The following is a 17,288-nucleotide window of genomic DNA, read 5'->3' as shown; positions in this document are numbered from 1 at the left end:
CTTACCAAAAGTATATAAATTAACCAAAATCATTGGTTTTTTATAATTATATTAATATTGTATCTCAAAATTTACACAAGTAAACATCATTATACTATTGGTTATTCATAAAGTCTTTAAACAAGTTTAACATGGTTTTTAACAACACATTAAAAGACCTCATTTGTACGTAACTATATAATAATACTATCAGTTAAAAAATGCTGTTGATTACGTAATTCTAATCGGTTTGGTGATTGCCGCATTTTCAAGTTATTAAACCTTTTTACATTGCTTTTGATAATACTACGCAATACCACTTGTATTTAAATCAATTTAAAATTAAATCTTGTATTTTGTTTAATTTATGTTTTCATGGATAATATTTTTTTAATCCAATTTTTTTATATGTTAAAAAAATAAAATTATTCAAACCTTCTGTTATTTATGCAATATTTCTTCTGTTTTAGTATGTTATTCTAGAAAAATATTTCTCTTTTTCTAAAATAACATACTAAAACAGGAGAATTTGGTATTTCAGCTACTTATATATTAATTTTTCAGGTATATTTCCAAAAAGGGGTATAGGAGTTGTCACCCTCCTTCCCCAAAGTTGTTTATATGCTTTGAGTTAACACATTTGTACATTTAGCATTTTAGTTGGCAGTTTTGAAGTATAGTCGGCAAATGTCAAATATCAAGGACTTTTTTTTTCTTTTTCTTTTTTTTTGTGTGTCACTGGTTGGCAAAAAACACATACAACACCCCACCTCCACATGAGAGACCTCTTCGGGACAGCCCTGACAATGATACGTTGAATAAGAGAAGCGAAAAGCAGCAGCATAGCTACTAATATGTCGGCTCCTTTTAGGTAAATTTTTATCAGGGCCACTAACCTATTTCCTCCCGACAAAAAAATTAATACTAAAACAAATAAATCAAAAAAATACCTTTTCAAAGCTGTTTTGCAAAAAATCTTTCTTTCTAAAAAGTTATAAACCTCAACTTTAAAGAAAAATAAAATATCACAGAAAAAAAATAAGGGTATGGCCCCCCTTGCTCAGGGAACAAATTAAACATGCATATTCATCAGGATCTCACAAATGCTGTCAAGATAAAGTAAAATCTAAGTAAAGTTTGAAAGATAAAGTAGAATCAAAAAAAAAAGAGATTCTAAAAAGTGGAGTTCTCCAGTTGGCTCTGAAAACAATTTTAACATGTACGTTTATTAAATTTACACAAATGCTGAAAGTTTTAGAGTTCTAGCTAGTCTGGAAGGTAGTTAAAAATCACTTGCAAGGTTCTGGGACAACTGATAGCCTACAAACAACTTGTGAAATCAAACTAACGTTTGCAAAAAAAATTACGTTTTTTTTAAAGCACTATTTTAATTGAATAAGATTTTACTTTTCTAATCATCCTTGTGGGGGTTGGACATCAATGCAACAAAAAGGAGATTATTAGGATGCCCACAACCTATAGTAAAAGATTGACTAGCTTTCCTTACCATCTTTTTTCAATTAGATTATATATGATAAAACGCAATAAAAGGTTATATTTGATAAACACTCCTTTAATCATAGAAATATCAGATAGTTTAAATGATTTATAATTTTTTGAAAACTGTTTTAGCAGTTGATGTCCTTTCAGATACCATAATTGTTATATTGTGTCATATTACCATAACAAAATACTTGATTGAAAAGGCAAATACAAAGAAAAAAACTGGAGAAAAAGCGCGCTCAAACGAACACTGAATTAGTCAAGGTTTACACATGCATGAATTACCCATAGCTTAGAAATTATTCCTCCTTACCTCCACTCACCCACTCCTACCCCCACCCCTCCTCCTGCCAAAAAAAAACATTGTGGCCAGGCAATGGATTTAAATATGCTACCTATCTCAAAATTTATGTTAAATCAACATGAAATGACTGTTCTTTGAGAAAGTAAATAGTATAACTTACATTTTACTTACTTAATAAGTAAAGTATAAAGTTTCAAAGAAAAAATTTACTTTTATTTATAATTGTAAATAACAATTTTTTTGAAATTACTTTTATGTAAGCTGTTTTTGCTAATTAGTTTTAAGTGTAAAAGTAATTTGTTGTTATGATGCAGTTTTATTTTATTTTGTAAAGTAAGTGTTATGTTTTTTAAATACTATATTTACGTAAGTTTACTTCATAAACAACTTTTTTTACATATAAAAAGTAAATTACATTTTGATATAAATTTTTTACATAATTATAACCAAAATTACTTTTCAAAGTAAGTTTTACAAGTAAAAGTAAAATGCAAATAACTTTTACTTGTAAAAGTAAACTACTTTTTCCAGTAACAGTTTCTTATTTGAAAACTCATTTAAAAAACTTAACTTAAATAATTAAGTTTTACAGGTTATATAATTTATGTAAAAAAAAAAATTACTTTTAAATGTAAGTAAATTATATATTTTTATATGAGTTATGTAAAGTAATTTATTCTTAAAATTAATTCGTGTTTTTACATCAAAATAAGTAAAAGTGCCATCCCTAGTTGTTAGTAAATTGTTTTTTTATATTGTTGGAATTCAATTTATTTTTTTACAGCATTTAATAGCTGTACTACATACATGGCAAATCCTATTCTTGTGCATGTAGGTAACTTGTTTTCAATGTGTTCAACTAGTACTGATTCATACTTGCAGTGTTGTATCTTCAAAGTAGTTCTTCTAGATATTTTACCACGAATTGTCTGATAATTATTTCCGAACGTCTTTCTTGCTTTTTACACAATCATACCTTTTTTAACCGCATTAATAGCATTTCATGATTGACTATCTGAATACTGAAGTCTTCGTTATGAGCTACAAGTTTTCGCCTTATATTTTTGTCTTGCCATTGTAAAAAAATCTTAGTAAAACAATATTTATTTTTATGGTAAAAAAGAAACCAAGTTAATTATTTATTGGAATTTTTTTTAATTCGTAGTTATCATACATTCAAAAACATGATGAGTGGTTTTAATGATATTAGCAATAATTCATGTTTTATTTAGCTGAATAATTTTGATTTAGAAATAAAATTTTATGTTATTTTTTGAAATTCCCTTGTTTTATTTAAAACATTTCTAACAGTTGCTGCTTTAAAAAAAAACACTTTTTTAATGCTGTAATATGCTATACTTTTGTCGTACTATGTCATATGCTGTTGTTATAAACCCACTGAGTTCATAAATGTAACTATGTATTGCGGTTTTTATGTACTCTAATAGAAGTGCATGACAAGGTTGTTCAAACACAAAAAATAACTTGCAAATTTTCTGTTCCTAAAAGTTTGATAAGAAGTCAACACTCTCTGATTGCTTGGAGGGGGCATTTGAACTTGAAAAGGATCTCATTTCTGATACAGCATGGGACTCTTGGTGGCTGGTGAACTTTAACTCAGATAAAACAAAATTTTTTTTTCCTGCTAATCATTATCACAATAATCTAGATCTTCCTATATTTATGAACAGTAATATACTTTATGAGTCATCTACCCTTCATCTTCTAGGAACTCTTACTTTCGATCTTTCTTGGAAACCATATATCAAATCCATTGCAAAATTAGCATCTGCTAAAGTTACATCTCTTTATCATGCTCGCCACTTTCTTACTCTGGATTCTATTCTTTATCTCTATAAATCTCAAATTCGTTCTTGTATTGAATACTGTTGCCATATCTGAGGCGGATCTTCCAATGATCTCCTTTCTCTTTTAGACAAAGTGCAAAAACACAATGTAAACATAATTGAACCTGCTCTTGCAGCCAACCTCCAACCATTATCACATTGTTGCAATGTTGTTTTTCTTTCTCTTTTCTATAAATTATAAGGGGCTCTACTCTAAAGAGCTTGCGTCTCTTGTGCCATCTACTAAAACTCATTCTTGTGTTACTCGTCATTTATTTAAGTCTCATCCTTTTACTGTGACATCCTTTTAAGTTTTGAAAATTCTTATTTGTCTAGTTTTTTTCCTCAAACATCAGTTCTTTGCAATTCGCTTCCTTCATCTTGTTTGTCTGATTCATATAATTTGCAATTTTTTAAGTCATCTTTTAATTGTTGTCTTGCTCTATAAACTTCATCTTCTCTGTTCCAGTAACTTCTAACTCTAATCATGGTTGCTTGCAGCCTTGTTGGAAATGAAAATGTTATTAAAAAAATTTTTAAAAATATAAATAATCTGAAATAAAATGTTTCAGAATAAAGATATATTATCAGAGAAATACAAATAAAAAAATAATAAATAACAATAAATGTTTAATGCCTTGTATGAATGCATAATAACTTAAATGAATGCATAATACCTTAAATGAATGCATAATACCTTAAATGAATGCATAATACCTTAAATAAATGCATAATACCTTAAATGAATGCATAATACCTTAAATGAATGAATAATACCTTAAATGAATGCATAATACCTTAAATGAATGCATAATAACTTAAATGATTGCATAGTACCTTAAATGAATGCATAATACCTTAAATGAATGAATAATACCTTAAATGAATGAATAATACCTTAAATGAATGCATAATACCTTAAATGAATGCATAATACCTTAAATGAATGAATAATACCTTAAATGAATGAATAATACCTTAAATGAATGCATAGTACCTTAAATGAATGCATAATACCTTAAATGAATGAATAATACCTTAAATAAATGCATAATACCTTAAATGAATGAATAATACCTTAATTGAATGCAGAATACCTTGAATGAATAATACCTTAATTGAATGCAGAATACCTTAAATGAATGAATAATATCTTAAATGAATGAATAATATCTTAAATGAATGAATAATATCTTAAATGAATGAATAATATCTTAAATGAATGAATAATACCTTAAATGAATGAATAATATCTTGTATGAGTTAATAAAAACATTTTCATCCAGATTCGAATAGGATAATAAAATACAGAATTGAATAGGATAATGAAATACAGATTCGAATAGGATAATGAAAGGTTAGCCACATCCTTAACCTTAATTACTAGTTCCAACATTTCAACTGACAGATTAGATTCAGATGACAGATTAAAAGATGGCATAAAAATAGCTTTTAATGGTTTTTAATTGGTTAGCTATTCAAAGGGTTTTTTCCTTTTAAATTTTCAATAACACATTACAATACCAAATTCAAATAACAATTTAAAAAAAAATGATTTTTTAGGTTTTGTAACTTTAGTTCACAATGAAAGAGTTCAGTTTTTTTTACTTTTTTTTTTAAAACATTTTTTAGATTAGAGGAAGAAAATAAAAATTTAAAAAACTCATTGGATGAAAAAAGTACTATGGTTTCAGAATTGTATCAGAAATTAGAAACAACAAAAGTAGAAGAAGATATGAAATCAAAATCTTTACTACAGGATGTTAAAGGGTAACCATGGTTTTCCTTATATATATATATATATATATATATATATATATATATATATATATATATATATATATATATATATATATATATATATATATATATATATATATATATATATATTTGTATTGTATTTTCTAGCTCTTTAAACTTTTTTTAGCAATGAATTTTAAACAAAGATAAAAGTGTGTAGTGTCAATATAAATATGTAAAGTTTTTTTTTCAGATTATTCACCTCCCCAAGGCCCGAGGGGGGCCAATACAGTCGAGGAGGCTACTCATTTTTTTGTGTTTTTTCATTTTTTAGTTGTTCTTCGTGGTGTAACCCTCTCTCAACTCTTTAACTCCGAAACACGAACCTTGCCAAGCAAGGCCGCTGCGCGGAGAAACTAAGTTGAGCGCAGTACTTCCAGGGACGTGGTGGGAGTCGAACTCGGAACCTCTCGCTTACAAAGTGAGCGCTCTTACCACTACACCACTACCGCAATGTATAAAGGAATATAAGATTTTTCTTGTATAATTCATAGATACAAAGAAGAAATAACTATGTTATGTAACCAATTGCAAAGTTTAAAAGAAGAGTTTCTAGTGAAGCAAAGGTGATTTAAAAATATTATTAGAAAAGCAAAGGTTATTTAAAGAATATTATTAGAAAGCCAATTAAACATATAAAAAATTGAATGCTTCAAAAAAAAAGATTTAAATAAGGTATTTAAAGTTAAAATTTTGTACTAAACTATTTTCCAAATCTTTATTTAATTTTATTTTGAGACCCAATTTTATATACTTTTGAAAAATAAATTTGTTTAATAATCCTAAAATATTTAAAAGTTTTGTGCAGCCTGTGTAAAAGACAACACTAAATTTACCAATCATTTGCACCTAAATGATTTTAACGGAGGAGCTTTCTTTTTAGAGACAAAAGGATATTGCATCAAATAAGGCATAATTATTATTTAAATGAGCTATTAGATATTTTTGTATTACCAGATAGTGCTATCAACATGATAGTGCTATCTGCTTGGTGCAACAATGATATTACTATCTGCCTACAGGATAGTCATACTAGAAGGTTGCAAATTTTGAAGAACTATCATTTTCCTATTTCTAAGAAAGCCTGAGTTTTTAAACAATCACTTCGTTACAAATGATAAAGATTATAAAGTGTTTCTGTATATTTTTAATTATACTTGAATATAAAACAGGTGCAACTCTAGTGTGTAACTCTAATGTTTTCAAATGATGTTTAAAACTCTTAGAAATAAATTTTAAAGCTTGTTTATAAAATCTTAAATCATTATATCACTGAAAATATTAAGAGAAAAAATCCTCAGCTTAAAATCATCCTCATTATATTAATTTTTGATTAATCAGATAAAGCCGAAAAAGTTAAGGGGTGTTTTTAATTTAAGATTGCTTTAAACAAAACCATTAAAGTAGTTAAGGAAACTAATTAAGTTTAGTTGCTTTTCAATAAAACACAAAAAGCATCATATAGACTAGAATGTTTTTTATTTTGCTTAATGATACCCAAATTGCTTGTGGGTACATTTTGCAGCGGTTTCGCAAGTATAAATAAAAGGTTAATTTTAAATTTAAATTGATTTTTTTAAGCATTAAAATACAGATGAAATACAGAAAAACAAACCATGTCATTAACACTAGTGTCAAATGTACTAGTGTCCTACGTGCACTAGTACGTGTCCTGCATGCAATGTCTCTTAATTTAATTTTGGTTCATCATTAAAATAGCACCTGCATATAATATTTCCAGAAAAATGCATATTATGCATACACGAAAAATTTAAAATAATTACACATGCAAACCATGAATGTTTATTTTAACAAAATTGAAATTGATTTTTAAATACAGACACAAAAATAAGTTTCTCTGAAAAAGCTATAAAAATAAGTGAGCTCAAAAAATAATCGTATTAAATCCCCCTTTAAAAATATATTTAAAAAAAGAGCTAAAGTAAACAGTTCTAAAGAATTTTTTTTATAGTAGTGTCTGCATATTCCATTAATGTGTGGATTTTTACAGTGATATTGATAGATAATTTACAGTAGTTAATGCATTTATAACTTTCGGTAATTTAATTTTTGGTATAAATCGAAGTTTTATCAATTTGAACATTCATTTCTGACGAGTCTTTATTGATAAAATGCAGTATGAAATAAATAAAGTTTTCTACTAATTGATATATATAATTTGTTTTACAGTTAAATTTGTATTTCTTTTTGATTGTTTTTGAAAAGATCAAACTTGTTCTTGAAGATCTTCACATTATCTAAATTGATTATCTCTTCTGTTAAACTATTCCATTTGGTAATTATTCTGTTTGTGAAGAAGTTAAATCTTATGGTAGAGCGTGTGAGTTGCTTTTCATATTTTCTGTATATGATCTTTTGTTATTGCATACTTATGTATTGTATATGATCTTTTGTTATTGTTATTATTAGTTATTCTAAGAGGATGATTTTTACTTATTTTATTCTATCACCGCTTGCTCTTTTTGTCTTTAAAGTTTAGTCAATTTAAATCTTTTCAGCCTTCACAACAAATTTATTACATTATATTTTATGTTTTTTAACTTTCTAGATGTATTTGATTCTGTTGCTGCAAGTTCCAAGTGTGAACTAACTAATAACATGTATACAAATTCATTGAACTTTTATCTGATTAACAAAAAAAATTCTTTATCTGACAAAGCTTTCTATTAGATCTTGTTCCAATTGTGTTGATGTATTTTTCCCATTTGATGTCATTACAATTGGAGCCATTTTTCACTCCATTTAACTTACTTAAATAAATATAAATGTTATTGCTTATTCCAGCAATAACATTTATAACATTTGACTGTGTTAATGATTAAAATAGTTTTTAATTTTTTTATCTTGTTACATCATTTATATAGATAACAAATAGAAAGGGCCCAATAACTGATCCTGGTGATACTCTATTTATTATATTTTTCCATTCAGAGCTGATCACACCAAGAACTACTTTGTGTTCATTATTATTGAATTTCATAAGAACTGAATCAAAGGCTTTAGCAAAGTCTAGAAAATTTATTGCTAAATTGTCTTTAAGCGCTTCGGTTATTATGTATGTTTTAAGTAAATTTGTGCAAAAATTTTGTATATTACAGAACAAGGTTGAGAGTCAGGCAGTAAACTGTTCTTAGTTAAGTGGTTCATTATTGTGTCTCCAGTTATGCAGTAGTGGTGTAGTGGTAGAGCCCTCACCTCATAAGCAAGAAGTTCCGAGTTCAATTCCCACCATGTCCATGGTAGTACCGCGCTCAACTTGTTTCTCCGCGCAGCAGCCTTGTTCATTGAGGTTCGTGTTTCAGTGTTATAGAGTTGAGAGAGGGTTGTACCCACAAAAAAAGTCACCTCCTCAGCTGTAGTGACCTTCTCAGCCTCGGGGAGGTGAAAAATTAAAAAAAGTTAAAAGTAACTTTTCCATTTTTGTTCTTGAGAGCTTAGGTATATTCTTTAGTTAGAGTTTTATTATATTCATATATTGGTAAACTGTTTTTGGATTCTTGCGCCTCAGGTTCTTGAGCTCTGAATTAGGCATTTCTACACTTTATCCATAAATCTTTTTTTGCCTTAGTCAATTCTAATAGGCTTTTGTCTAACCAAGGTTCTTTTTTTTTTTGTTAAATCAAGGTGTTTTTTTTCTTTTATTTGACTTAGTTAATGATATATTTAAATAACAAACAACTTTATAATGTTCTAATTATTTTTCGTAATACTCGTTAGCATTCAAATTTTTGAATATCTTTAACCATTCAATAATATTAAAGTGCTTGTTAAATTCATTGTAGTCTCCTTTAATATAGATGTTTTTTTTTTTGTTTTTGTTTTTTTAACTTCATTGCCATTGCTTCAAGCAAACTATAAATGTAACTATATTTTAAAATGTAATGACCATATTTAAATTAATTGGATGATGTTCTAGCTTACATATGATTGGATGATGATCTAGCTTACATATGGTTGGATGATGTTCTTACATATTTGCAAAGTACTTTTAATTATTTCTAAATCTAAGAAATTAGTTTCAGTTTTATCATCCAATTGAAATATTGGCTTATTTATATTTTAAAATAAAGAACATTTGTCTAAGCAGTCCATAAAAGTCCATAAGCATACTGGCTATTTTATTTGTTTCTTCGATGAATTTTTCTTTCTAATCAATCTTTGCAAAGTTAAAATCTCCATTTAAAAGAATGCCACAATATTTTTTATTTGACATGTTTTCATGTGAGACTAATTGAATTTTTAATTTTCAAACGGTGTTGAGTCACTTCGGGGGGGGGGGGGGGGCTCTTTCAACCACATAGTATTGGCTCAATTTTTCAATTACAAGATCTATAAATAAACAATTTGTTATGGTTATATTTTTGTTATGTAATGTATTTTTCTAATATTTTGAAAATCCAGGAAGCATTTTAACTGATTTTATAATTTTTTAATTGATCTTTTGTTGTTAACTAAACCAGCCTGAAAAACATTTCTAAAAAGAGGAAAAAAAACTTTAAGAAAGATTTTCCTTTGAAAAAAAACTTTAAAATAAATTAAAATAAATTTTTTGTAGAAAGAACAAAGTTTTTATTTTAATACATTTAAATACCCATAATAACTTTTTTTATTATTATTGAATTCAGGGAAAAAGATGAGATAATTAAAGAATCAAAGATAATGCACGAAGAAGTTGTTAGGTATACAACTTTTAAAGTAAAAATTAAAACTTTTGCATAAAAAAAAAGAAGAATTTTATTATATAATGATTTTCAGGCGATTGATGGAAACTCAGATCAAACTTACCAAAGCTGAAGAAATAAAGGAACAGTATGTTTTTTTTCAGTTCATAGTAAGTTTTTTTTTACTTTTTTTTGCTGCTTTAAAGTTTCATTTCATGATGTTTAGTAGTGAGATTCAAAATCATGATATTTATCGGCTCCATGAAGAAATTAAGTTGTAAGTTTAGTTAAATATCTTTTCAACTTTTCATTTGAATTAATATGGTTTTTTTGCTAGGTTATATGTAGTTGTTGAATTGATTTCTATGTGAGAGGAGAGTTACTTTATAGTAATATATGTGTGAGAGGAGAGTTACTTTACCCTACACACTTGGTTGTATAGTGCAAAACTAGTTTCGCCATGAGTTTGGTTTCCAATGTTTTGAATTTTTTTACCGTCTTTGTAAGTTTAAGATTGAAAAACAGAAAATGTTATCATGAGATTGTAATTGTAGCATAAACATGTGTTTCCTCTACAAAGTATTTATTTAATCATATAAATCTCTATAAATAATTTAAATATTTATATATTTAATCATACTCTGACAACTTATGTTTTTCTAATGCCAAGACGCTAAAAATATTTGCTGAAAGTGAGGGAAAGTTAGAATGTGTATTTGAAAGGTGGTATTGATGGTACTGCTAGTCAAAGTGAAATAAAAAATGTATGAAGACAAATATTAGTGTGACCTTAGTTAACTTTTCAAACAATTTTTATTCCATTTAACTTAACCATTAGGAAGAAAACAATATGGTTAAATAATAAGCTCTTTAATGCATGTTACTGTAGACGTGTTTCTCCAATATATCAAAAGGATGCAATTTGAGCAAAAATGAATATGAACATCTGAAAAATATGATGGTAGTAAATATGGTGTTAGTAAATAAGGTGGTAGCAAATATGGTGGTAGTAAATATAACTGGTATTAAATAGCATGGTAGTAAATATAACTAGTGGTAAATATGATGTTAGTAAATAGGTGGTAGTAAATATAACTAGTTGTAAATATGATGGTAGTAAATATGGTGGTATTAAATATGGTGGTAGTAAATATGACTGGTTGTAAATATGATGGTAGTAAATATGGTGGTAGTAAATATGACTGGTTATAAATATGGTGGTAGTAAATATGATGGAGTTGCTGAAAACAAACTTGCAGCATTTTTAAGTTCAAAATAAGTTTAACAATTTTTGATAATATAGTGACTTCGTTCATATTTTTTTGGAAAATCTTTTTTCAGAATTGTATTTGTTAACACTCTATCCTATAATTGTGAAATAATTGTTGAACTGGGGTCCAGTAAACTTTCCAGGATTGAGCAAGTCTAACTTTGCATTACTGGCTCAGATTGTTTAGGTGTGTTTTTACATTTGGAATAGTCTATTTTACATTAGAGTTTTATTTTTAAATTAAGTGTATTTTATATTTAGAAGGACTTTAAAACAAGTAAAACTTTTCCAAGTCCTTGGTTTAGAAGAGTCACAAGAGGCTCTTAATAAGGAAGTTTGAAAAATTAGATTGAATTGTACAGCCAAGTTATCTAAAAAAAAATGTCACGATGAACCAGTATTAATACTTTTTGAGTAGAAGAAGTAGTACTACTGATTTACTACATATAACTACTTATAAATTCTTATAAATTTAAGTTGTGTTTTATTTTCTCAATAATATTCCACAATTAATATTTGTTTTTAGATGGAAAGAAAAATATGATATTTTGGCAGAAAAAACCGGACCCTTTATGGTAATTTATGATATTTATTTTATTGTAATTTTATTTTATGATAACTTACAGTATTTCATGACAGATTATGATAAATATGTTAGTATTAATATATGTAAATGGATGTTTTTAAGCTCTTCATCAATGTAGTTCATAATTGATGCTGTAGTTATTATGTAATATAAAAATAATAAAAACTAAATTTTACTTTTATTACTAATTCTTTATACACTCATTATTCAACTATGATATATAAAGAAAAAAAACTTACAAAAAATACAATAAAATTTCAATGCAATGTGTTTTTTTGGCCATCTACCAAAGGAATGCAAACAACATTAATTGCACTATTACAAGCACTACAGTGACTGGGTCTTAACTAATGTCAAGAGTGTAATATCAGTTTGTTGAAAAATTTCGGTAAACTGTAATTTTATGGTCACCACACAAGAGGGGTTAATGTAAATAAATATAAACTTAGGACCAAGGATGGAACTTAGGGCTACCCCAAATGTTATTGGAAATAAAGTAGAGTTTTCCATCAAGAATGATTTAATAATTAAAACAGATTGATTTTTAATAATTTAGCTGTAGTAGTAATAATAATAATAATAATAATAATAATAATAATAATAATAATAATAATAATAAAATAAGCAACCCCGGGTTTATTAATAAGTTATTTAAATTATTAGTAAATTAAGGATTAGAATGTTCAGTTTTTAATAATTCAGGGTGGCCAGCGGTCCTTGAAAACCTGGAAGTCCTGGAAAAATACCTTTTAGCAATAACTCCTGAAAATCCTGGAACTTTTTTCTGAAATAGTTCAATATTTTGTTATCATGTATTTATCTGTTACAGAGTTATTATCAATTTTGCAAAGATTTATATTGAAGTTGATAATTATAGATTTTCTCTAATGCAAAAAAAAAATTTGTTTAATGTTACTATCAGTATTATTAACATCTACTAATTATTTATTTATTTTTCATTTTCATATTTTTTTTAAATCAACATTGTTTTTTTCTGGTCTAGAAAAGTTCAACATATCCTTGAAAAATCCGAAATTTTCCTTGAAAAGTCCTGGAAATATCCTGGAATTTTGAATTAGCTATTGGCTGGCCACTCTGTAATTTAAAGTAATAACAATTTATTTTATTATCTAAAATATGCAAAATACAAATTTATCTGTATACACTCATAAAAAGAATCAGATTTGTAAGAACTCAGACGCAATAAGAAAGTAGAAAAATTTATGAGTAATTATTACAGTAAACAAGATCTTAAAAGTTTGACAGATTTTTTTGTAAAGTCAATAAAATAAAACTTCTCAAATTTTATATGAGTTTAGAAGTTAATTTTATATAAGTTCTCGAGTCGAGTTTAAATTATTTTTGTATTTTATTAAAAAACTAGATATATAAAAAAAAAGTATGAAAAATGAAGTTTAAAAATCAATACTAATTTTGATCCTTTTGTTTTACGGTTGACTATTGAATCATTATAACAGAAAGGATTTACTGTGCAGTTAAAATAGGTGAAGTTTAAGTTATTGTTCTCACAAGGTTTTGTTTTTAGTACTGGTTGCTTCTTATTTATATTAATAATTTCCCTGATAGTTTTACCTCTAAAAGGACTATATTTGTTGATGACACAACTATATGCTTCAATCTTAGCAAAAATTACTTTTTGATGCCTTTGAGGACAGACATCCAATCTTAAATGAGATTTCCCTTCTGTCACACCATTATTTTTATGTGACATCATTGAGGATTGCAGTTGCTAATTGCTTAGGTAATCCTAACTTTGCTAGTTGCTTAGGTAACCATAACAAACTCATTTTTTACTGCTAATAATTATTGCAATGTTTTTGATATTCTCATTAAGTGGCAACACTGTGTTCTTTTGTGTTATTGTCTTTTCGGATTATCTTCATGCCAAACATAGCACAGCTAATACTCAGCTATTTTCAGCCGTAACAGAGCTACCATCGAGTTTAAGAACCAGGTAGATTTAGTATGCAAGCCTGTTAGATGTCAGGCTGGTCATGAGAAAATTTTTGCTTAAAGTGCCTTTGTCAAGACAATGGCTGGATGCAATTTACATCTGTCCAAAACAAGCCTTGTTTTAAGTGTTGAGTATTTTTGTTTTATAGGATCAGTTAGATAAATTTCAAGCAGAAAAAGATGTTTTGCTTTATGAAAATGCTGCATCTCAAGTTGAGGTTAGAATGTATTGTCAGTGTTTTTATTAATTTTTTATTGTTAAAAGTAGAACATTTTTAATTTTGTGGAATTATATACAAGATTTTTTTATATAGATATAAAAAAAATAATTGAGAAGATATATCATGTTGATTGCTGAAATTTTTATATTTAAAGTTATTGCTTATTTTATGTAGCTTGGTAAATTATCTGAGAAGTATGCAATGTTGCTAGGTCACCAAAATAACAAACAGAAAATCCATCATGTACGAAAGCTGAAAGAAGAAAATTGCTCTCTAAAAATGGTAAGGACAAATATAATGAAATATATTTTCAACATTTTTATTTAAAAAAATATTTTATGATGTAATATCAGTTTAATTGGTGAGACTGATTAGTTTAAAATTATTTTCAAGTCAAGAAATATTCATGTTGTTGTTTTTTTCAAGTGAGTATTTGTGCCATTGCAAATTACAGGTCTGTCATAAACAACAACTGTTCAGGTTTCAGTTTACAGCTATATTGTTATATTTAGTGATGTGCCATCAGCAAAGGCCGAATAAGGCTAATTTTAGGGTTTAATGTATGTATATAAAGGTAATATCTTAATATTAGGTATGCAACTTGCATATATAAGGTGTGCCTATGCACCTGTTTTTCAACCGATGCCATCGGCCAATGGTTAAACCGATTAATTGGTTGCTGGTCACCAATATCATAGGCTAGTAGGTCGAATCACTTCTGATGAATAGGAACATGTTAAATATGTAATTTAAATCCTTAATATTATTATAATATCCTTAAATAAATACATTAAACCTATTATTAGCCACAATCGGCATTAGCCGATGGTACATCACTAGTTATATTGCTATTGCATAAGTGAGTTTATTATTTGTTTTTTTATAACTAGTTTTGCATTCCCGTTAGTGTGAAAAAAACATTTTTTTAGAAAGTTTTAATTTTCTCTTGTTTTAAAGAGCTACTTTATTTGAAAACTCAAAATCACTTAATCATATATATTTTTTTTCATTTAATTCTCTGTAAATTTGTTGCATTTGTTTATTATATATTATAATTCTAAACACTTGTTTAGAACTGGTGAAATTTTTAACTCTTCGCTGCTGTGCTATGAAATGGGATAATCTTTAGATCCTTTTTAATAATCCAACTACTCCAACATGTATTGCTAATACACCATCTATAGCATCACTAACAAACTTGTTAATAGATTGATTGGCTTTATTTACAATCTCTTCGTATAAATTACTTGATTAATTATTAGTATTGTTTGTTGATCAAAGAATTCAACCACTAGCTAAGCTTTATACATATTGCGTTAAGAGAATGCAACCACAGTTATTCTTGCGTAAAAAAATCAAAAAAAAATTTATCATTGTAACGCTTTAACTTAGCAGTTTAAAAAATTTTTTTTTGGCTTGTATATCCAATAATATAGTTATGCCAAGACAAAAGTTAATTTGTAATTATTTACTTATATAACATATAAAGTATTATGAGTTGAGCGTATTGACACTTATTATGAATTTGTAATATAAATGATGAAACAAAATAAGATTGCATTACCACCTGCTATTTAAAAAAATTAAATGACCAAATAGTGATGTATTAGTTAATAAGATTAAGTTTTTTTGTTTGTTTAATGAATGCTTTTGTTGGTACAGCTGGAGTATTGTTTCGTTGGTACAACTGGAGTACCATATTTCGTTGGAACAACTGGAGTACCTTATTTCGTACAAAAATAAGATTTTCAAAAAATAGTTATATTTAATTATCTATCAAGTTGTGTTTTAAGCATTTGCAAAATGAAAAATTGAATATTTCATATTTTTTTTAAAAGAAAAATATTTATGAAAATATGAATGTTTGTAAATTTGTACTAACGTTTAATAAAGCAAATTCGCCTTTATATCGTTTTTTACAATAAATATTAAAATAATTTTTAATCTTAAATTCAAGAAAGCATAAATGAATTAAGTATTAGGGTTTTTAGTATTTTTAAGTTCTTTTTATTTCTTTTGGTATTATACTTCGTGGTGCGTTTTGATGGAATCTCTGTCACGTGTTTTAAACAAGGTTTTTTGTAAGTTTTTTTGTTTTGTTTAGGAAGTGCTAAAATTAAAAAGTGTTATTGCAAAATTTCAGAAGGAAAGTAACTCACAATCAAAACGATTAATTGATGATCTTTCATCTAGTGTCTTACGTCAACCTTTAAAAGAAGGTTTGTGATTAATATTAAATCCTTTAATAGATTTCATGTTTAATAACATGAAATCATATATTATGTTATGTACTTGTAAAATAATGTATTTTATTTTTTAGTTAATTCTTGAACAGGAAGAATTTTTATCTTCAAATTGAAATTTTGCAGTGCTCAATGATTTGTTTTACTTTTATTAACTTTGTTATTTAATAATTTTACTTTTTATATAGTAAAATAATATTTGTAAAATTAGGAAATTATGTAATTAAATTCAATACAATTTTTTTTTTTTAAATCTGCCACATTAAACAGTTATTAAACGAAATGCAAGCAACTACGCGGACGAAAAATATATTTCTATATTGGTGTGTCAAAATTGCAAATTTATATATATGTAGGGGAGACCAGGGCAAATTACACTGATAAACAAATAAAATTTTATGGTGCATATCTTGTTAACTAGGTGGTTTTTTAAAACAAATTAAATATGCTGATTTCAAATATGCAAACCATTTTTCACCATCACGTCAAGTTGTAAAGATATTTGGGTTCAAATCTTTAGTATTTAAGGTAAAGTCCCTAATATTGTCGAAAAAAAAGTTATTCAAAAGAATGTCAACCTGGGTCTCAAAAGAAGCGTATTTTCATAGAGATTTTAGAAAACATAAATATTTTTTCTTAAAATTTATTGACAAAAAAATTATGTTAAAAAAATGCTAAAGTCTCTTAAAAAAATTTCAACAAAATGTTTTTCAGCAATAATACAAAAAAATACTTATTTTTATTACAAATGAAGAACATTTTTAAAATCTCTATGAAAATACGCTTCTTTTGAGACCCAGGTTGACATACTTTTGAATAACTTTTTTTTCAACAATATTAGGGACTTTACCCTAAATACTTAAGATTTGAACCTAAATA

The 17,288-nt window shown here is 26.7% G+C and overlaps 1 protein-coding gene across 2 annotated transcripts in view; it reads left to right on the top strand.

The window, feature by feature from the left end:
* The window catches only part of LOC100202393 (hyaluronan mediated motility receptor), a 68,523-nt gene extending 51,876 nt beyond the window's left edge, over positions 1–16,647 (top strand). The window contains exons 15-24 of one of the 2 annotated variants that reach the window (XM_065814793.1): positions 5,266–5,403; positions 5,928–5,999; positions 10,080–10,133; positions 10,210–10,263; positions 10,342–10,392; positions 11,912–11,960; positions 14,095–14,163; positions 14,341–14,448; positions 16,271–16,385; positions 16,487–16,647. In XM_065814793.1, coding sequence (XP_065670865.1) covers positions 5,266–5,403; positions 5,928–5,999; positions 10,080–10,133; positions 10,210–10,263; positions 10,342–10,392; positions 11,912–11,960; positions 14,095–14,163; positions 14,341–14,448; positions 16,271–16,385; positions 16,487–16,497 — 721 coding nt within the window. In that variant the 3' untranslated portion in view covers positions 16,498–16,647. The remainder of the gene's footprint in view (positions 1–5,265; positions 5,404–5,927; positions 6,000–10,079; positions 10,134–10,209; positions 10,264–10,341; positions 10,393–11,911; positions 11,961–14,094; positions 14,164–14,340; positions 14,449–16,270; positions 16,386–16,486) is intronic. The other variant, XM_065814794.1, reaches the window with a different exon arrangement.
* The last annotated feature ends 641 nt before the right edge of the window (positions 16,648–17,288 follow it).

This window comes from Hydra vulgaris, chromosome 12, assembly GCF_038396675.1.
Source record: "Hydra vulgaris chromosome 12, alternate assembly HydraT2T_AEP".
Taxonomy (NCBI): Eukaryota; Metazoa; Cnidaria; class Hydrozoa; order Anthoathecata; family Hydridae; genus Hydra; species Hydra vulgaris.
This window is presented reverse-complemented; position numbering and strand designations above follow the sequence as displayed.